The sequence below is a fragment of the Geotrypetes seraphini genome, chromosome 17 (assembly GCF_902459505.1).
Source record: "Geotrypetes seraphini chromosome 17, aGeoSer1.1, whole genome shotgun sequence".
NCBI classification, from domain to species: domain Eukaryota; kingdom Metazoa; phylum Chordata; class Amphibia; order Gymnophiona; family Dermophiidae; genus Geotrypetes; species Geotrypetes seraphini.
Genome location: NC_047100.1, coordinates 7,711,198 through 7,734,420, shown reverse-complemented (window position 1 = coordinate 7,734,420; position 23,223 = coordinate 7,711,198). Strand labels below are relative to the sequence as shown.

General features: G+C 44.7%; 1 protein-coding gene across 2 annotated transcripts in view; it reads right to left on the bottom strand.

Annotated features, from left to right (window-relative positions):
• Positions 1 to 23,223, bottom strand: part of KLHDC8B (kelch domain containing 8B) — an 80,932-nt gene that overhangs the window by 35,520 nt on the left and 22,189 nt on the right. For both annotated transcript variants that reach the window (XM_033926127.1, XM_033926126.1), the window contains exons 3-4: positions 12,310 to 12,474; positions 3,548 to 3,772 (exon numbers count right to left, since the gene is read on the bottom strand). In XM_033926127.1, the coding sequence (XP_033782018.1) occupies positions 3,548 to 3,772; positions 12,310 to 12,474 (390 nt within the window). The remainder of the gene's footprint in view (positions 1 to 3,547; positions 3,773 to 12,309; positions 12,475 to 23,223) is intronic.

The window sequence follows — 23,223 nt, the reverse complement described above, 5'->3', positions numbered from 1 at the left end:
CTCCACTGCCAAATTAGATAGACTGTGAGCCCGCTGGGACAGATAAGGAAAATGCATGAGTACCTGATTTCTAACCTGTTCTGAACTCCTTTGGGAAGATAGGCTATAAAAAAATAGAAATCTTTTGCTGAGAAGGAGCCAACCAGTGCCAATTGCTATTGTTTTCACCAGGATAACATAGTGAACCAGTCTGAGACTATCCTGTATATACTGTATATACTGTAACCCAAAATAGCTCATTTCAGCTGCCATATTCCTGCAGGTTATCCCTTTGTGCCTGGATGGGCCATTTATCTGCCATCATGTTTCTATATTTGAACAAGTAATCGAACTTATGTTTCATTCCATCCTTTTCCTATTTGGCTGGTGTGTGGGAGGGGGGGGGGCTTCCATGTGGCTTCTTAAGGACTTTGCCAGCAATCTGTACAGACTGTGAAATCATTAAGTGATTGTGGTGCACCTGCCACTCATACTGTGAATAAACAAAGTGCCAAGAGCCGAGTTAATCATCCCTTACATGTCTACACAGATTCCTCTACAAACTGTATAAAGCACAAATGAGATACAACAAGGAGACATAATATAGTCATTAAGGCAAACAGAGTGTAGCTGATTTCAGGGACCACACAGTGGTATATATTCGTGCTGCCCGATTCGCTGATTCAAATAGATACACCGATTCACTTCGGTGAATCGATTCGCTTTGTAGAAAAATCGGACTCACCGATTCATTGGGTCCTGACTTTCCTCTGGGCCTCTTAAAGCAGCAGCAGCAGTGGTGATGGTGGCTGGCAGGAAAAGGCAGCTACTGACCTGCCTCGCAAGGGTTTCCCTCTTCTACATCACTGATGACGCAGCAGAGGGAAGCCTTAGCGGGGCAGTACAGAATCTGCCTGTTTGGAGCACTGCCTTTTCCCAGCAGCTACCGTCACAGCTGCTGCTGCTTTGGGAGGCCCGAAAGGAGGGGGATGGGGGGTCGGCTGGTTGGTGCTGCACAGGGGGATAGGAGGGAGCTGCTGCACATGGAGAGAAAGAGAGCAGAAGAGAGAGGAAGAATTGTTGGACACGGGGTGGAGGAGAGGAAGGGAGAGATGCAACAAATGCAGAATGGGGTGAGAGGGAGAAATCCTGCGTATGGTGGAGGGAAGGGAGTCATTCATGGAGAAGAGAGAGGGAGAAATGTTAGACACAGTGTGAAGGGCAGAGAGAGATGGCACATGGGCAGAAAGAAAGAAATGTTGCACATGATAATGGCGGAGAAGGAAGGGAGAGATGCTGCATGGAGGGGAAAAGAGAGGTTTGATCCAGGGCACAAGGCAGGGAGAGAGAGAGATGGTAGACAGTGAGAAAGAGATGTTGGATATGGCACTGGAAAGGAAGTTACACTCCTTTGTCCGCACAAAATCAAGGAAACAAAACCCCATGAAAAACAAACAAAATCTCCAAAAAGTGAGGCTGGGACAGCACACAAAAACAATAATCTCTCAATGATGAACAATTTCTCCAAAAACACTTTATTGGTGTAAAGTGTTTTCGGAAGAATCTTTCATCGTTGAGACTTGATTGAGAGCATATATCCCTGGTTGTTGTGCGCTGTTCCATCCCCACTTTTGGGGATTTTATATACACTCCTTGCCCTTAACATAGCACCTTCTCTCAGTCCCCTGCATCTTCTATTTCCTACCCATGGTAGTATGTTGGTAAGGCTAGTCTCAGTTAGGGCGCTGGTCTTTGACCAAAGGGTCACCACGTGAGCAGACTGCTGGGCATGATGGACCACTGGTCTGACCCAGCAGCAGCAATTCTTATATGACTTGTGTTAATGCAATCGATAACCAAGTGCTCTCATTTTTCATATACACTCAATAAATATCCATTTCTCTACTTCGAGGCAGTAGCTGAGCTGTAATAAGTACGGTTTCCATGCTATTCCTTTATGCATTGACTCTGTGTTGGTCCTGTGGTAAAAGCGGAGTTATCTGTAATCAGTGTTTGATAAAATGCAGTTACCGGCAGCGAATCTGATCCTGCACAGGCACGATTGAGAAGCCATTATTTGTGGACAGAGGCAAATGTTTCTGCCTCTCATTTAGCATCCATCGGTCTGCCCGCCCACAGAGCTTTCCATGCTTCACTCCTCTGCCCGTGCTCGTCTATTAGTCACAGATAGGATGCAGGGGCTCCAGGGATCTTTCATCTAATGCAGTATTGCACTTCTTATCTCTGTCTGCCTGTCTCCTTTCGGCATCTGTCTTTTAATCATTCCCTCTCTGAAGCGTATAAATGTATGACACCATGCGAAAAGCCATTTTCCCAGTAACAGCTCCCACTCTCTGGAATGCCCTTCCATCGTACCTTTGTCATGAAACCTCACTGACTAAATTTAAAACCAATCTTAAAACTTTTTTATTCAGTGATGCCTATAGTATTATATCTTAAGGCACAACAATTTTAACTTGTCCGCCCACCTCTCGTTCCTAATGTGATTCACCTTCTTTCTTCCCTATCAAGATATTGTAGTTCTACCCCCTTCCCTATAACAATCTTACCGTATTGTATTTTATGTCCGACAATGTAACATATCCCCCATTTTTTATATTTTCTTTTTCACCGCTCAGAATTTGAATGCGTGGTATATTAAAACTTAAATAAACTTGAAACTTAGATACTTACTTTTACACCTCTTTCCCCCTCTTCTACAAAGCCGCAGTAACAGCCCCAAAGCCGATAGCATCTTTCTTCCTGTAAACCGTGCCGAGCTCCGCATTCGTGGAGATGGTGCGGTATATAAACCCAAGGTTTAGTTTAGTTTATCCTGTTTCCAACAGTGGCCAGCCCAGGTCCCAAGAATCTAAATAGATCCCAAGTAGTAAAACAGATTTTATGCTTCTTATCCTAGGAATAAACAGTGGATTTCCCCAAGCCATCTCAATAATGGCCTATGGACTTCTCTTTTAAAAAATTATCCAAACCTTTTTTCAACCCTGCTAAGCTAATTCATTTCACCATATTCTCTGGCAATGAATTCCAGGTACATTGAAAAACCGATTGTCCAACCTGATTGGCTTGTTTTGATTTACTCTGATGAAGCATTTGGGTTGCCCCTGATGCAGCCGGATATAGGCAAAATGTGGCCATGTCAGGCAACTATTTTTATTTCTAGGAACTTTTAAGTTTCAATAAAGACTACTGTTCTTTGCAAGGTCTTCTTCTTTGCTTGTTTCCTCATTGGATCTAGTAGACTGTTTGCCTTATTGCTGTCTCACTCCAAAATGTACAGATACATTTGTGTGAACACATACATACGGTGCACATGATAACACACACATGTCAAAATGTTCTCACATCCACTACATCTTTCAGAGAAACGTGTGTGCACATACAGCAGAATGAGGTGTGCCAATGGGGGCAGGACCAGAAATTGGCTTGGCCTCTCCCACTGAAAATGTGTTCTGCTCAAATGTGTGCTTGTGCAAATATGAATAAACGTCGTGAAACTGGAATGAAATGGTAAACAGTACACCTGAATAAGGTCCACTCAACTCACCTTGCTCAGAATCAAACACCTCCACTGTATTGACAAAGTGAGGTCTGGAGTAGAAATTGTGGGGTCCAGGCTGCTGTAGGCCCCCCAGGCTGAAGAACCAGTTCTCCATCATAGCACAGCTTGCAAAGGCACGCCGACTCGGGATGCTGGGAAATCGGGTCCAACTTTTCACTTCCAGATCAAAGGCCTCAAAAGCGGTTACAGGAAGCTTGCCTTGCCTGCCCCCTGCAAAAACAATAAGCATAGTGAGAAAAGGCCTTTTCTTTTCGACCATGAATCCGTTACCTCTCAGAAAGGAAACTATTGCCCAACAAAATGTACAACCAAGTGGGAGAAAAGGAAGACAAATAAATTATAAGAATGGGTAGGGTTACTAGATTTTTCAATATTCACGGGCTGGCTCTGCCCCAACCCCCATGAATATGGAGGAGGAAGTGCAACTCCTTGCAACCAACACACGTCCAGTGAGAGCTCAATACTTTATTCAATGCCGAGCTATATCTGGGCACTGGCATTATCTGGGCCTAATTAAGCCAGCAACAGTCAGGGCCAGATTCTCTAAAGGGCGCCTAACTTAATTGATATAATATCCTTAATAGGCTCAATAACTGCGAAAAAAAATTTAACTGGATGATAGGCGTCTATCCTATTCTAAGAAAGATAGGCGCCTGATGTCTAAGTGGGTGTTTCTATGGGCAGAGTGTGACTTAGGCACTAATAAGCCCAATTCTCCAGAAATGTAGGCACCTGAAATATAGGCCTTTAAACCCCTCCCCTACATTTCAGGCACCTAAGTTTTTACATAGGCACCGTTAGCCGTGATTCTGTAAACAATGCCCAAGTGTTCCATTTATAGAATCAGCCCCTCAGTGTTTAAAAAATACCCACTGCCACTAGCTGAAAATTGACTGATTTATGTTTAATTACTTATAAATTTTACATCCTATACATCTACAAATCTGGGGGGCTTACCATAAAACATACACAATTCAATTAAAATGTAGCCAGCATTAAAATATACAGTAAACAAACCAAAAAACTGCCAAAACATCTGCTGGAAATCAGTGTGGCATACTAAACTCAATTAAAGATGCACCAAATCAATCCATAGATATTGTTTGCTGAAAAAGAGAAGCTTTTAACTGTTAACAGAAAGACAGTAATGATGGTAAAAAGAACAACTGCCGTTACTGCATTCCATCAAGTTGATCCCTCAACCATAGAAGGAGTTGCCTGATACTTTTCCAGTCTAATATGTCAAAAAGAAGGACTATCCAAAAAGTAAGGTTCTGGCCAGTGGGCTAGCCATGGGGGGTTGAGGGGGGGAAGGAGCCTCAGGGCCTGGGTTTCCTCACCTTTGGTTCCTACCAAAAGTACCTAGCTAAGAAAACAATGCATGCCATGAGTTTGTTTTTTTGTAAAAGGAAAAAAGGATCTCGGCTATCCATACCAATGACGCAAGAGGTGGCAATTGTTTTATTTTATTTTCTTCTTTATCTAATTTTTATTTTACTTTTAATAACTTGTATGCAACGTCTTTTTGAATTTTTAAATTCTGTGCAAAAGTATTCTTAAAATATTGTGATTAAATCTTCACATCACAATGATATTTGTAGTCCAATGCCTACAAGTTAGCACAAAAGCCATACAGCAGAACAACAGAAGCCAGAGAAACTATTTGGGATCCAGTTGACACCTGAAATACCTGAGCAGGAGAAGAGGAGGAAAGCTGCAGGGGGTTTCCCTGCTTTCTTTTTACTCAATTTATGTATCTTTAACAACTTTCAGGAAACCCTGCTGTTGCCATCCCTAGTTTCTGATGAGCCAACCTTTGCAAAAAGATTAACACGTATGCCCCAGGGACTTTGCAATCTTAGCTGAAGCCCTGTGGCGTAATTGAAAGGTTTTCACTACACAGCCCTATATTTGCCAGGGGTCATGGCATAAAAATTGACTTTAAGACGTATGCCAGCTGACTTCACTGTCCCTGAATTCCAGGCAGTTAAAGTAGGTATGCAACTTAACTCAGCAAGACAAGTGTGTGTAATTATTCTGCAAACAAATATGGTACGACCTGACCACCTGTGAGCCTAGATGCTGTTTCTGATCGATATCTAAGTTTCCAAGTTTATTTACATTTTAATATACTGGCCATCAACATGTATCTGGCTAAAAACGGTAAAATAAATTTAAGAATGGGGTAAAATAAAAGGTTGGACATAAAATAGACAACTACATTGACATACGCGATTTTGAGGGAGAGGGGGAAAGGAAAGTTTATAATTACATCTTTAAATAAAATAAAAATAAATGGTGGGAAGAGGGAGGGAAAACCACTAGGAGAGGGGGGTCACTTCTGAAAAGCGGTTCTTTTTGTATACTAAAGTGCTGTTGGATCCAGTGTGCTGCACAAAATCACCAAATATGTCTGTCCTGGAAAGAGCACATGTTACATGTACACAGACTGGTCATGATTTTTCAAGATTGGACTACTGTAATTCCTTGTTTTTGGGCCTGGCTAAGACAAAGCTGCTTTATGAATTCTTCAGCTAGGATGATAAATGGGGTTGTGAGTAGAGGTCTGCATGAGAACGGGGATCGTGGGAATCCCGCGGGAATCCCCCTCTAACTCACGGGACTCCCACGGGGACCCCCCTCTGGCCAACGGGAATGGAAGGCTTTGGAAGCAAGGTTTGTCCATATAATATAATGGACACGTCAGCCTTAGTAAAAGAGGGGGTTTATAAGTTAATTTCCTGAACAGAAACCAAAAAAAGGGGTCCACCAAAGAGATTCCACAAGGAAAACAGCAGTGCAAACACAAAAGAAACTGTGGAACTGATGATCCTGTCAGAAGTAATTGCTGCTTTTTATGGGGATAGGCGGGGATGGAGGTAATTCCTTGCGGGGATGGGTGGGGACGGAGAGGATCCTGACGGGGACAGGCGGGGATGGGTGGGATTTCTGTCCCTGCACAATTCTCTAGTTGTGAGGACAGCACATATAACCCCCACATTGAAAAGTTTGCACTGGCTACCGATTGAGCAAAGAATTCAATTCAAAGTGTTATCATTGGTACATCAGATTGTATATTGGTTTCAGCTCCTCTGGGAAGTTTATAAACCTCCTAGAGCATTACGTTCCGAGGGGGGCAGGAAACTGGTAGCACTGACAGCTGACAATGTAAGATATGTGGCAGCTCAACTTCAAATGTTTTCTATTGCTGGGATGTCATATTGGAATCAGCTTACTGGCCAAGATTACGTGCAGATCGTTATAGCTTTAAGAAGATGCTGCAAACCAAATTGTTTTGTAGACGCATACTTTTGATTTGTCTTTCCTGAAAATGTTTGGGTATTTTGGGCACATGGAATCTTATATGTTATTGAAGAATCTGTAAGTTTTATTTCTTATGTGTTTTGATATTGTTTTTAAGAGTGATACGTATTATTTGTCTTATAGAATTTTTATATGGAAACCGCTGCGACTCCAGGCGGTTAACAAAGCTTTTTAAATCAATAAATACCGTATTTTCGCGGATATAACGCGCGCGTTATACGCGATTTTACCTACCGCGCATACCCCTCGCGCGTTATATGCCCGAGCGCGGTATAGAAAAGTTTTTAAACATAGTTCCCACCCCGCCCGACGCCCGATTCACCCCCCCAGCAGGACCGCTCGCACCCCCACCCCGAACGACCGCTCGCACGCGCTCCCACACGCACCCGCATCCACGATCGGAGCAAGAGGGAGCCCAAGCCCTCTTGCCCGGCCGACTCCCCGACGTCCGATACATCCCCCCCCCCCCCCGAAGGACCGCCGACTTCCCGACAATATCGGGCCAGGAGGGAGCCCAAACCCTCCTGGCCACGGCGACCCCCTACCCCCACCCCGCACTACATTACGGGCAGGAGGGATCCCAGGCCCTCCTGCCCTCGACGCAAACCCCCGCCCCCCCACGGCCGCCCCCCCCCAAGAACCTCCGCCCGTCCCCCCGCCGACCCGCGACCCCCCTGGCCGACCCCCACGACACCCCCACCCGCCTTCCCCGTACCTTTGTGTAGTTGGGCCAGAAGGGAGCCCAAACCCTCCTGGCCACGGCGACCCCCTAACCCCACCCCGCACTACATTACGGGCAGGAGGGATCCCAGGCCCTCCTGCCCTCGACGCAAACCCCCCTCCCTCCAACGACCGCCCCCCCCCAAGAACCTCCGACCGCCCCCCCAGCCGACCCGCGACCCCCCTGGCCGACCCCCACGACCCCCCCACCCCCCTTCCCCGTACCTTTGGAAGTTGGCCGGACAGACGGGAGCCAAACCCGCCTGTCCGGCAGGCAGCCAACGAAGGAATGAGGCCGGATTGGCCCATCCGTCCTAAAGCTCCGCCTACTGGTGGGGCCTAAGGCGCGTGGGCCAATCAGAATAGGCCCTGGAGCCTTAGGTCCCACCTGGGGGCGCGGCCTGAGACACATGGTCGGGTTTGGCCCATGTGCCTCAGGCCGCGCCCCCAGGTGGGACCTAAGGCTCCAGGGCCTATTCTGATTGGCCCACGCGCCTTAGGCCCCACCAGTAGGCGGAGCTTTAGGACGGATGGGCCAATCCGGCCTCATTCCTTCGTTGGCTGCCTGCCGGACAGGCGGGTTTGGCTCCCGTCTGTCCGGCCAACTTCCAAAGGTACGGGGAAGGGGGGTGGGGGGGTCGTGGGGGTCGGCCAGGGGGGTCGCGGGTCGGCTGGGGGGGCGGTCGGAGGTTCTTGGGGGGGGGGCGGTCGTTGGAGGGAGGGGGGTTTGCGTCGAGGGCAGGAGGGCCTGGGATCCCTCCTGCCCGTAATGTAGTGCGGGGTGGGGTTAGGGGGTCGCCGTGGCCAGGAGGGTTTGGGCTCCCTCCTGGCCCGATATTGTTGGGGAGTCGGCGGTCCTTCGGGGTGAGGGTGCGAGTGGTGCTGCCGGGGGGGGGGGATGTATCGGACGTCGGGGGGGGGCATCAGGCTTTCAGGATGGGGACAGACCTTCAAGGGGGGACAGGACTTCAAGGGGGGACAGTGCACGGAAGTCAGGGGGGGTGAACGGAGAGTCGGGACAGCGCACGGAAAGTCAGGGCGGGCGAAAGGAGCATCGGGCATCATGCGCGTTATATGCCTGAGCGCGGTATAGAAAAGTTTTGGTACATATCATCGTGATTTCTGCGCGCTATACCCCTGTGCGCGTTTTACACAGGTGCGCGTTATATCCGCGAAAATACGGTAAGTGTCAGGTCTTCTTTGCTTGGGGGACAACTGTTAACATAAACCAGGCCTGGGTGATTCTGCGTTTGATCTAGAGCTCTGTGGAGAAAGGGAATTGGCGTCACCTGACAATTTACAGAGCAGAAACCGAGACCATTTCTGCATGGATTGGGCTGTGAATCTAATCGAGACAAAAGCGTCGTATCCAGTTCTTGACTGAGCGCGCACACTTGAGTGGCAGTGTATATCTAGTTTCAAAGCATCATTTTAATAGTTACTAAGACTGTTGAGTGTGTAGTTAATAATGGCATCTTCAGGAAGTAATTACGTGGGTGACAGTATCCCAGATGTACGGCAACTGATCCTCATGCTCTAGGCTGTCACCTGGCTCGCGTGATTTATAATGATATGTTGCAAACCAACTGCAGTGTGATGTTAACAATGCTGCAGGAGATGGTTCTCAGAATCGTGTATGAACAACATAGCTATACAAGCCCACCCCTCTCAAGGGCCACTTTACAATGCATTAGTTCAGTGAAGTTTGTGAAAATTATTCGTTATTGAACAAGACCAAAACATAGTACGGTAGTCATGTTATATTTCAGCTGAAACAGAATGCCACATCCAATCAACTTATTACCCAGTCATCCAATAACAAAAACACTTATGACTATCCCCTAATTCTATATGGTGCACCACAAGTTAGGTGTAAACAGCAGTTACATTAGGGTTACCAGATCTCCGAATTTACCTGGAGATGTCTGAATGGATTTCAGAAAACCTGGCACTCTGCCAGAGCTCGGGGCCATGTCTGGAGGGCCTCCGAACGTGCACGGATGTGACGCATAATATCCGCACATGCTAGGAGGCTTTCCAGACGCGACCCCGAGCTCCGGGAAGAAGAGGAGATGAGGTTGTGGGGGGGAGGGGTCTGAGGCGGAATGGGGAGGGGCTGGGGGCAGAATGGGGTGGGGACATATGTCCTCTTTTTTTCTGTACAAAATATGGTAACCCTGATTTACTATCCAAGTATGGACATATTTTGTTTTACATGATATTTTTTTCCAGTGTTTTCACCGAGATTGTCAAAAATTATAAAATAAAGAAATAAAGAATTATAAAATAATTTAAAAAAACAAAATATGGTAATCCTAAGTTACATGCATCTCTGATAGGTAGTGTCTAAGTGCTTTAGCATGTAACTTCAAGGGGACACACAAGTGGGCAGGACATGGGTCACAAACACAAGAAACTTATAGAATACTGTAAGTTAAAACATAAGAACATAAGAATAGCCTCAATGGTCCATCAAGCCCAGTAGCCTGTCGTCATGGTGGCTAATCCAGGTCCCTAGTACCTGGCCAAAACCCAAGGAGTAGCAATATTCCATGCTACCAATACAGGGCAAGCAGTGGCTTCCCTCGTTTCTTTCTCAATAACAGACTGTGGACTTTTCCTCCAGGAACATGTCCAAACCTTTCTTAAAACCAGCTACGCTATAAGCTATTACCACCACCCTCTAGCAACATGTTCCAGAGCTTAACTATTCTCTTGAGTCAAAAAAATATTTCCTCCTATTGGTTTTAAAAGTATTACCCTGTAACTTCATCGAGTGTCCCCTACTCTGTAATTTTTGACAGAGGGACAACATTTAGGCACTAACAACCGCACCTGCCTTTTACATGGCACAAGTGATGGCACCTAAGTGTTGGTGCTCAAATGCCAACTTGCTCTCTATTCTATAATGGAAACTGGATGCCCAGATGCCGCCACAGAATGCTATCGTAGAACATAAGAGCTGCCATACTGGGACAGACCTCAGTTCCATCAAACCCAGTATCCTGTTTCCAACAGTGACCAACCCAGGTCACAAGTACCTGGCAAGATCCCAAAAGAGGAAAACAGATTATAAGAATAGAACCAGTGTAAATTCTCAGCCCTATTGCTCAAATGATTCTATAACTTACATGTATAAATTGCACCCTGCATAAGAACATAAGACTAGCCTCAATGGTCCATCAAGCCCAGTAACCCATTCTCACGGTGGCCAATCCAGATCACTAGTACCTGGCCTAAACCCAAGATTTTATGTTGCTTATCCTAGGATTTCCCAAATCAATAGCTTATTGTATTACATTAGTTTTTTTTATTCTGCCAATACCTTGCGGTTCTAGGCGGATTAGAAAAGGAAGAGATTCTGGTCATTTCTAGAAGTTTACAGGGAAGTTATTGGTTGTAATATTTGGTGTCTGGTGATGGAGTGAGGATAATTGGTTGTTATCAGGAGTTTGTCTTGAGCTATTTTCTTGAACAACCTGGTTTTTATTTCCCTCTTGAAGGTTCTGTAGTTTGGAGCTGAAATCAGTAGATCGGAGATGTCGCTGTCTAGTTTCGCTGCTTGCGTGGTGAGTAGTCTGTCGTGTATTTTTTTTTTTTTACGCTGAATGCCTTTGATTGGAGGGTAGGTGAAGGGTGTCTGAATTCTCCTTGGTCTGGAAAAGTTGTTTGAGTTAGACGAGTGTTCAGGTAGGATAGTCCATTGCCATGTAGGGTTTTGAAGAGCATGCAGTAGAATTTTAAAAATATTCTTGCTTGTATCGGTAATCAGTGTCTTGGTATGCGGCAGTGATGTGGTAGAACTTCTTCAGTGAGTAGATCAGTCTGAGGGCTGTGTTTGTAGTTGTTTTATCATGGTGGCGGGGCAGGATAGGTATATGATATTGCAGTAGTCGTATCACGCTTATGGACTTCTCTTTTAGGAAATTATCCAAACCACTTTTTTTAAACCCTATTAAGCTAACTGCTGTCACCACATTCTCTGACAACAAATTCCAGGTTTTAATTACACGTCGAGTGGAGAAATATTTTCAAATCCTGTTTGATTTAAATCTACTACTTAATAGTTTCATTAAATGCCCCTAGTCCTACATAGATATATTTTTGGCACCTAACTTTTAACACACTTTATAGAATTGTACCCTAGGGCCTGATTCTGGAAATGATGCCTGACGCAGTAGATGTCTACAATACGGGCACCTACTGCATGTCAATCACCGGTAGGCACCGGGTCCAGAATCATGTCTATTTTTTGTACAAGCCCCTTAAATGTAGGCCAGCATTTTACAGGCCTATATTTAAGGCATCTGCGGAAGCGCCTAGGCATGCCTATAGACGCCTAAGGCCACTTCCATCATAAGCCGTGGCTACGCTGGCCTTAGGCATCCGTAGGCGTGCCTAGTTGCCTCCGCATGTGCACAAACGACACCTACATTATAAGCATCGTTTACTGCATCAATTTTTAAAAAAAGTTTGTCCCAATTAGTCCGCCGCCTGCAATTGGGACACCGTTTTGAGAATCAGGCCCTAACTGCTCTGTTTCATGCACATGAATGTACATGGATTGGAAGAGCCGCTGCCCTACTATTCTTGATTTTCCCTTAGACCTCAATTTGCAAAACATAAGAGTATATAGGCAGGCAGGCTAGCTAGATTTGTGCTACTTTCACTGGTCTTTCAGCACCAGGTAGCAAGCAACTTACCCAAAACGTAGATTTTATTTTCTCGCAAGAATGTTGATGCCCCGTAGCGTGGTGTGGGCATGGAGGGAAGAGGCTGCCAGTGGTCCTTAGCTGGTTCATATACTCTAACGAGAGCCTGAGGAGACGTATCTGCACCCATCCCGCCCAGTGCATAAATCTTTCCTTCTGTAAAATAGAAAAACAGACAAAATTGAGAGATTGAGCGGGGAGGCCAAGAAAACAGTGGAGCACAGATAAAGCTATGTAAGGTCAAAAGGGGGGGGGGGGGGGTATGCAGCTCAGAGCAATGTTCAATGCACAATACAGTCAATCTAGAAACCCTGAGCTCAATTTCAACTTCTACTAAAGGTGAGGTCTGAACTGAAGTTCATCTTCCTGAGATGCAGGCCCTATTATACACCCACAGAGAGTGATAACTAGGTAGTGGAACAGGCGGCTATATTTGCACCACCGTGTCCTCTCCCTTATTTCTGCTTCTTGCTCTTCCACCCTAATCCCAGTCTTGTTTTGCTCCCTCCCTTCTTCCCTCCAGCCTGCATGGTAAAAGGATAGAGGCCCATTTCCTGTCTTATCATCCACTACCAGCCCATACTTGCATTTCAATCATTTTTAACTCCCACAAGAGTTTGCATCCTCGGCAGCTGCTCCCCCCTTCAGCCTCTAATTGGCTTTACACAAAATTTGTGAATCACTCATTCAGAATTCTATTTAAATGGAAGAAAAAGAGCCTCAGAAAGCTCCACTTGAAACTCTAAATGAACTTAAAATCATACCATCAGCATAAAGAAACCTTATTCCCATTATGTACAATGTCAGAAAGTAGTTAACCTTGGCTTTGCATTCATTCATCTACCCTGGGGCATGTGTAAGAAAATGACTGTGTCCATGCAGAGAACGCTTGCTCTATGTTGCTCAGAAGTACTGTAATTAAAAGTTTGGGCCATCTGAAAAGCTTACATTTATTCAATAATGACAGGGGATGTGTCCGTGGCTGACAGCAGTTTGTTTAAAGAGAAACAGATTCCTTTGCGCTCCGTATGACTGTAAACATTTTGGTTTTTAAACTTAAGGATGGAAGCATGATAAAGCTGTGGGAAGCAAAGTCATCTGCAATGGAACAGTTGCCAGTTTCTACTGTTTTATCAGCTTCTCTTCTGACAATATGTCATTTTATGAGACTTTAACTGAATAAAAATAAGGGAATAACCTTTGACGTGCCGAGTTTAATCCAGCAGGTCCCCGAGTGATGAAGACTAAAATGCCTTACACCGTTTATTTATTGGGATTTAGTCGCAAAAGGACTGGAGTTCCAATGCAAATGATAAATATTTTTTAGTGATGACTTGTTGGCAGTTATTGATCATTTTGTTATTAGCTTGGGTGCAGAGGCCTTGTTTGCTTCTTCACACTTCCCTGGGTGTTATGTCAAGATGACCAGGACCCTGATCGAATCACAGCAAAACTGCCCTTCTGTATGCAGCCGGAGGCAAAACACATTGACTATGAGCTCTGGTGCGCCTTCTGAATAAATCGGGAGCAGCGCAGGGCATTCAGCGCGGTTCCCCGTGCTAAAAACTGGCATCACACTTTAATAAAAGGGGGTCTTAGGTACAAGACCACAAAGGATTGCGACAACCCAAGAAGCAAGCAAGTCATCTAAAGAGGCAAAAAAGCTTTTTATGCTATACTTGGATAATGTTCAGATTCAAAAAGCTCCAGCTGGGAAACCAAATATAACCAGTATTTTCATTTCTCAGCTACTCCAGGCTAGAGAGTTGCATGGGGACAGAAATCCCACCCATCCCCGCCCGTCCCCACCAGGATCCTCTCCGTCCCCACCCATCCCCGCAAGGAATTACCTCTATCCCCTCCCGTCCCCATAAAAAGCAGCAATTACTTCTGACAGGATCAGCAATTCCACAGTTTCTTTTGCTGTTTTCCTTGTGGAATCTCTTTGGTGGAACCCTTTTTTGTTTTCTGTTCAGGTAATTAACTTATAAACCCCCCTCTTTTACTAAGGCTGAAGTGTCTATTATATTATATGGACGAACCCTGCTTTCAAAGCCTTCCATCCCCGTGGGAGTCCCGTGTGCCAGAGGGGGGTCCCCGTGGGAGTCCTGTGGGTTAGGGGGGGGGGATTCCCGCGAGAACCCCGCGGGACCCACAGGATTCCCGCAATCCCCGTTCCCGTGCAGACCTCTACTCCAGGCTCCATACACCGGATATACACAAAGGGAAACAGTAATGACAGCTTTCATGTAAAGACAAGTGTAGACGGCCAGTTAACTTTAAAATGTGGATGGATTGTTTTCACAAAGCAGGAATCTAGAAGTTAGACAACTGATCAGTACCAGGCTGACCCAGAATTAATGAGACATCTTCTCCTGATGCCAGAAATTGCTGAGCATATTCCACACGAGCTCTAGTCGTAGACTGATGGGGAAGGATTCTTTAGGAACTGGAAGATGGGGGAGGAATGGATGCTTCTGCAATAAAGTACTCATAGTGTGATCACTAAGTCCCTCCTTTACTAATGCGTGGTGCGGGTTTTAGCGCCGGCAGCGGCGGTAACTGATCCGTCGCTCACAGAAGTCCTATGCACATCGGAGCAGTTACCGCCGCTAAAGGAGGGGGGTATGTTAGGCCACTTTAAACGTAATAAATAGAAAATAAAGTAGACAGAAAAAGGTCATTCTCAAAAGGTCACCTAAAGTTAGGAACCGGAATGATGTGCCCTAAGCATGAATTGCTGTTACAGAGTGCAACATAGCGAGGGGGAAGGAGGCATCCAGCATTGCCGCACCCCCTGCACTATTTCCTGCCCGCCCCACTCCCATGGACCTCTCCAAATATTCACCAGTGTGAACAGCATCTCCTACCTGCGCTCGTGCCGGCCTCAGTTCTCTGTCTGATTGCATTTCCCGGTCCCGCAACCAGGAAGTGACATCAGCAGGTAGAAGATGCTGCTGGAGAAGATGTGAGGAGGCGGGTGGGTGGAGAAGAGGAGAGGTTGCCGGCGCCCCCTACCAAGATGCTGTCTGGGATTGTCCGCCCCCCCCCAAGCCCCCGTCACCCCCTCGCTATGCCACTGCATAAATGCATTCCCGGATGAAGTGGTTGAGACGAGGATTGTGTTTGAATTCAAGAAAGCATGGGACAGGCATGTGGACTCTTAGGGGGAGGAGGATATAGCAGATGATAGGGATTGGCAGACTGGATGGGCCATATGGCCTTTCGGTGTATAGAAACATACAGAAGCACAGAAAGTGATGGCAGATCGTTTTACATGTGAGCATTTAGCTAGCTCAAAGGTTTTGCAAACTCCTAACTAGGGTCAGCGGTGTGCATGACTGTTAATTTAATGCCACTTAGCACCAATTATAGCTAATATGTGGTTGTTAATGCAAATTAGCAACTGCTTATTAAAATAGTGTGAATGACTGACACTATTCTATAACTTGTGCAAGCAACTTTGCACACTAACAGGGGAATTCTATACGTATAGCACCGGATGTCAGCGCAGAAAAGCGTTCCAGTGGATGCAAGGCGCTGAAATGGGGCAGAAACAGCTGATCCTTGCAAAAGCACACTTGAATCCCCATTTATAGACAAGTGCGTAAGTGTTTCTTTGTGGATCTGCAAAGAGGGCATGACCATGGGAGGAGCATGGGCGGATCAGGAGCGGTCCCTTAAAATGTGCACGCTGCTATAGAAGAGTGCAGATCTTGCACGATGGGATTTACACCTGGTCTCCGTTGGTGTGAGTCCTCTCACCCAAGAACAAGAGTTGCCTTACTGGGACAGACCAAAGGTCCATCAAGTCCAGTACCTGGCAGAAAACCAAAGAGAGCTGGTATTGTGATGTCATAATGCCTCATTCCACCAATGCCTAAGAGCCAAACTCACCAGTGATATCACAATGGCTCGATTGTCCTATATTTGACTCACATAAGAATTTCCATACTGGGACAGACCGATGGTCCACCAAGTCCAGGTTCCTGTTTCCAACATTGGCTAACTCAGGTCACAGGTACCTTACAAGATTCCAAGGAGTAAAACAGATTTTATGTTTCTTATCCTAGGAATAAGCAGTGCATTTCTCTGTCCAACTTAAAAAAAATGGCTTATGGACTTTTTTTTTTTTAGGAAATTATCCAAACCTTTTTTAAACCCTGTTAAACTAACTGCACTATATGCTGTTCTATAAAATGCAATAATTCTAGAACATCCATTCAGCGCTGATTTTTTGGGGAGTGCCAAATTTTGAGCACCATTTACTAGATCTAGCCCTTAGTGTTAAACTGTGCTCTGGTTGTTTTCAACAGATTTTGCAAATAGTAAATGGAACATATATTTGAGAGGTCTCCCAGGAGCCTATTGGTTTCATTTATGGAAATAAGGGATTTATTATTACCCAGTGGACCAATGCTGGTGCTGGTGAAAGACCTTTGGAGAAATACAAGGCAGAAAAAGCCCAGCAGAATCAGATGGGGCTAGATATAGTTGTTGTACATGTGTTAATAATGTTACTGACAGTCCAGCGAGTGAATACAATGAAATGTATCTGTCATTAAAATGTAATAGAGGTGGTAAGAAAGCGTTACCAAAAAAAAAAATATCCATATGCACAAACTAAAAATGTATTTTTTCTTCCTGACCAATTCTTTTTTGGAGCTGAAGTAGACATAATGTAACAGAGATAGCAAACTGGTGTTATAACCTTTCCTTTTAAAAATCTTCTTTTTTTAAATTAAGAAATATACCGTACTTCTCTTATATTCAGGCCTAAACTCCCCCTACTACCACTGTGGTCTCAGGAAGGATATCCAATTATTCTACTTTTTCTTTAATGATTCATATTTAATTTTTGCTGTAGTTCTGTGACAAGAAGTTTGTTTTCTTGTAAATGTTGTTGCAAAATTATAAATAAAGGATTAATAAAATAAAAAAAATCCTTGTACTTAAATGTCATCAAGCCAGTTCTCGATCCCTATGGTCCCCGTTCAGATTCATAAGACAGCTGCATATAGCCTCCATTGTTAAACGAGGCAAATCAAGCAGTGACCTTTCCTGCCAAATAATGTCTTGACACGCAGCCAACTATACAGTCTGAATTTTATCCTAGAAGGAAAATTACACAGTGCAATCTGTACAGATCATAAAGTTCTTAATGTGCCTGGTTGCCTATAAAAACGCTGGCTATCCTCATTTGTTATTCTGATTTGTGTGTCATTCTTGATGACACGCTTAGCTTTATTCCAGGAAAGCATGAAGATCTTCAGAAAGAAAATATTCAGACGGTGCCGCCGAATAGGAAGCTGACGTCAGAGGGAGCAGAGGGATGACGGAGCCCACAATCGCGTGCATGTAGACTGCAGCTCTGTAACTGCTCGATGCCCCCAGGGCAGACCCCACTCTTGGTACACCACTGAGTAATCTGCAATCTATGTATATAACCTCCATTGTTAAACGAGGTAAGTCAAGCAGTGACCTTTCCTGCCAAATAATGCCTTGACCTGGGCCATTCTCCCATAGGAGGGGCCTTAAACAACCTGGGCCAATCAGAGCCTCAGGCCCCTCCCGAGGGGAAAGCCCATCATTTTGAAGAGGCGGGCCAGCTGGCTGTAGGGAGTAGGCATCCCTCCGGCCAGCATCTAAAGTACTGCAAGGGGGAGAGGGTGGGGTTCATCAGAGGCACAGGGGAGGGGGGTGTTGCATGGCAGTGGGAGAGCGTGGGCATCTCTCCTGCTGCCGAGGGGGGTTGGTTGATGACGGGAAAGATTGGGCATCTCTTTCGCTGTTGTTTTAGGGTGTTTTCTTGCATTTATTCTGTGCATGTGCCCATCACTTTCACCAGCATTGGGCACATGCAAATTTAACGATTCTACTCTTCACCAACCTCATTTGCATAAGTGTTTTTTGGAGAATGACTCACTTAAAAAAAAAAAAAAAAATTTGCTACTATAATGGCTGCGATAGTAGCCCATCGTTTTTTATGCGGTTTATTGAGAATCTAGCCCTAAGCATGGAAATGTATGTGCAAGATTATGGTATTAGGAGGTTAGTAGTCAGAACAAAGGGAACAAGGGAAATCACCAGAGTTTTAATTCCACTGTTTCCACTGACACTCCCTATATCCTTGGGCAAGTTATGTTATCTCATTTTCCTTCAGGGGCAGGGGTCAAAAATGCTCTAAGCTGTCTGAACTTTGTTTGAAGGGTGGGCTATCATCAGAACAGTACCTGGAAGTCTGAAAGTCCTCATGTAAGTGTGGCATGAGTATCTACTCAGAACGCATCTATCTTCTGCTCTGGCCTATCTCGAGAGGTCATTCCCAAGATGCAGAGAAAAGAAAGGTCACGGATTAGTTACAAACCTTTGGCTGTTTAATTGTTTGTTTCTGTCACGAGCAGGGAGATGAATGACGTGAATGAACTATGGAGGCAAAGTAAAAAAAACACTAAAGGGATTTTAAACTGAAAACTGAGTAGAAATGACCTGAAAAACGCCCACGTTACACATTCACAGCATTAAGAATAGCATAGAGACGCTTTGAAGGAGAATTCTGTTCTCCTAGCACTTTGACAGAAAGTGAGATTAACGTAACTAAGGAATCAGAGAGCATCAACATGACTTCAACTGATACAAAATGCGACCGTGATGCTAATTTTTTTTCTGCTTTTAAATCTGAATCAGTTACATCTTTTCTTATATAGCTGCACTGGTTGCCAGTAGACAGTTGGATTTTTTTAAAATAAATTCTGTGTTTTTGCCTTTAAGTCATTATGGTCTGCTATTACTATGGCACTGTAGAGGTTTCTACCGCGGCATGGGACGCTAAAGGCTATGACGCTCATAGATATTCTATGAGTGTGAGAGAAGTGTGTGTTCAATCCTATATGGCTACTAAAGAGTATTATTGATCGTTAACAATTAATATACTAATGCAACCTCGCTGTGACATATGAATAGCTTTCAAAAAGAACCCCAAAATCATGAAAATACTACACCAAAAAGCAATTGGCAAAAAACTTTTTGCTCCCGGTGAGAACAAGCCCCAGCATATAAGTCTCAATTAAATATTAATAGGACATCAGTACAGGCATAACTAACCCTTTAAACAATATTTGGCCCTGGGCAGGAACTCATGGGTGACAAGCATCAGACTAAAAGTCTAAATAAGACTTGCTCCGTACATCATTATGTACAAGGATGCTCAGAGGAAGGTTCTTCGTCAGTGGATGGATGGAAGATGAGTTTACGACACGAACCGAGCATGTGCGAGGAATGCCGGCGTCCGCAGCTGGAAAGCACACCTTCGACTTCTTCACACCAGGAGAGGTTTGGGCGGCGGAGCTCTTCAGCTGGCAGAACTTGGGCATCCCTGCCAGCAAGGGTTAAATTTTTAATGGGGTCGGAAGAGAGTTGAGAGGAATGGGTGCCCCCGTCTACCCTGGCCCCCCTAAAAAAGTGGGATGCTGGCTACAAAACCTCAGTTTACAAGCAATAGAGACCTCTTTAGGCAGCGTCTCCAAATGGATTAGTTTCAGCACACACTTTGACAATAATGCACTTCCCTCTTAAGCCAGAGGATGAAGGGTAAGATCTCTGTAATGGCTATCAATAATGATACTAAAGGGTTGGATTCATAGGAGCCTCGAAAAGGCAAAGGAGCCAAAGAACATAAATCTGTGATTATCAACAACTCTCGGCTAAATAGGTCTGAGAAAAGGAAGCATTTTCACACAAGGTCAGAGGAAAGTCAAACTCTTAGGCGTGTCCAGAGTTTTCTGACTTGTTTGGCTCTGTAGAAACCATTCGAGCAGCCAGCGAGATTTGTATGAGATCAGATCATTTTGCCTGCTTGCATTCCCTTGTATGGTAGTGAACCAAGGAAGCCAGGAACTAAGCCAGCATGACTCAGAGCCAAAGGGCCACTGAAAAACGTGGCCTGCCGATGAGTTTGTAAAAATGGAAATGGACAAGAATTCTGTCTTTGTTCTTTAACAACTGAAGTAGTATTTAATTTTCAAAAGGGAGACTTCTTTTACTAAAGAGCAGTGAAATGTTGCATTCATTCCTTTATTTAAATTCAGCTCAAGATGAGTTCCATTTAGGTCTCTCCCTGTCCCCGGGGAGCTTATAATCTAATTTTGTACCTGAGGCAATGAAGGATAAAGTGATTTACCATGTGTTAGTTGCAAAATTAATGCTGGTAGCTGTTAGGTGTCCAAAATCTGTATATTATGGGCACTGCAGCTACTATGAATGAACCCCCCTTCCCCCTATTCTATATATGAGGAGCATTCAATAATTTATCTACCTCAGTAGGAAACAAAAGTTTTTAAAAAAATTGTTTTATTTTTCAATATAGTCCCTGATAGCTCCATACACTTCCCATCCACTTTTCCTGCAATGATTTTAACCCCTTTGAAAAGAATTTGTCCGACGTTCAAACCAGGACATCCCGGCTTCCTTGGCATCTTCATTACTTGAAAACCGCTGTCCATGGGGACATTTCTTCAAAACTCAAAGCAGGAAATAATCCGAGGGAGCCAGGTCAGGACTGTAGGGTGGATGGTTCAGCTGCTGAAACCCACACTCTCAGATGGCAGCCCATGATTGTCATGACATGTGCACCGGCACATTGTCATAAAAAAGCAGCACACCTGCTGTGAGTTTTCCTCACCTTTTCTCCTTGATTGACTCCCACAAAGCAATCATTGAGTTGGTGTAACTTCCCGGTTATGTTTGTCTTGTGTGGCATAAATTCTAGAAGCAAAAGTCCTTCATCATCCCAGAAGACAGTTGTCATGACTTTGCCTGCAGATTTTTCTGTCTTTTGGGGGGTTGCGGGGTGACTTGTGCTTCCACTGCATTGACTCCATTTTGGACTCAGGATTTCTGCAAGAAGCCACCTCTGCTTACACCCTATAACAATGATTCCCAAACCTGGTCCTGGAGACACCCGAGCCCGTCAGGTTTTCAGGATATCCACAACGAATATTTATGAGAGATATTTTGCATGGACTGCATCCACTGCATGCAAATCTCTCTCATGAATATTCATTGTAGATATCCTGAAAACCTGACTGACTGGGGTGCCGCCAGGACCAAGTTTGGGGATCGCTGCTCTAGACTGTCTTTTAAGAGGTTTATTGCATATTGTGTTGACATTGTAAGTAGGAGACTATAACATACCATGTACTGTTATTTGAATAGTTTTATTTGAATACTGTTATTTGAATAGTGTAATTATCTATTACCTACGTTCGACTGCCAAAATTATTCAGCTTTCTGGAACAAAGCAAATAGCGGAAAAAAAGTTTAAAAAATGAAACAAGATTTACAACAAAAAAATGTTCCACTGCGCACCCCTAGCGTTTAATTTGAATATTCTTTCCACCCTTTGCCTCTCCTTCAAGTAAATACTACAGAGAGAAGCCGAACACAAGACGATCAGATCTAATTATACTCACTCCATGTTCTTGTCTCCCTGGAGACTCCATGGCAACTCGGCGATACGCTCAAATGTCATTTCTATAAAATCACTGGCATTAGCACCCATGCAGGACACCATAGTTCTCTCCTCCACTTAGCCACACTCTTATTTTGCAGCTGGAAGTAGAACTGAAAGGTATAATTAGTCCTGTACTAGGTTTCTGCTGAAAAACAAATCGGTGCAATAAAAGACAGCGCTTGGAATGATTTAGGAGCAGATCTCATTAGACAGCAGGATGGACAAGTGTTTGATGGCGACAGAACAGGAAGATGCTGTCCTGAAGTCATGATTAATATTATTTTTCTTTACCAGAAGGGAATGTCAACCAATAAATTGAACAGATGTGGCCTGATTTTCACAAAGCAGCTGTACAAGCTACATCTGGAGGCTTTATTTTCTCCCCCCCCCCAAGTAATTTACATATATTGACAGAGGAGACGGTAAGGGGTCAGTCACTTGCCGATCAGAAACATTGGATTCTAGCACTAAAGGATTGCTAAATTTCTACCTGCTCCAAAGTCCAGTAATTCAAATCCCTCCTTTGCTTCTTGAAAGGATCCATCACAAAATGATAAGTGACCACTGACTCTGCCTATACACTGCCATGGTGCTCACCTCTCTCCTAGGCAGACTGTCACCATGCAAACTCACCCTATACTGCAGCGAACTGGAAAAGGGTCAACGGCGTACATTCCAGTGGAGCAAGAAGTGCTCACCTCCCGCAAGATGCATAGAGACATAAGTTCTGGCATTTTTGACCAGATAGATTATAAAGGGGATCGACTTCAGTTAACATACACACCTGTCCTCTCTCTCCTTGGCCAGTTTTGACCAGTGAAGTGTCAGCTTTACCTTTGATTCATCAATTATCAGAAAAAGAGAGCAAACCCATGTCAGAGAAGAGCAACTAAAATGGTTAAGGGGCTGAAGGAGTTGCCGTACAGTGAGAGATTGGAGAAACTGGGCCTCTTCTCCCTTGAAAAGAGGAGACTGAGAGGGGACATGATCGAAACATATAGCACAGAAAATTAAGATGGATGATCCAGTTGTTTCACATTGCCAGGTCAGGGCTAGAGCAGATGGTCCTCACTTCAGAACAGCTGCATTAGAGCAGCCTGGGAGAGATAGAAGAAAGCTACCCTGGCTCTTTTCTTCAGAATAATTAATCAAGCTCCTTCTTCCATTCCAGATAATGAAACACCCTCGGCAAGTAGAGGGTTTCCAACTGTGTCTGCCGTACTCAACCACACTTAGCCCCCGGCTGAGGAGACTTCTCACCATATGCCACTTGTTGATGGGAATGGTTTCAATGGCAAGTGGAATTTGGCAAGGCGTACATGTTACCGATAAATACGAAAAAAAAAAAAGTGCACTAGGATCTGTGCACAATTTTGTGCACTCCAGTGGGTGTC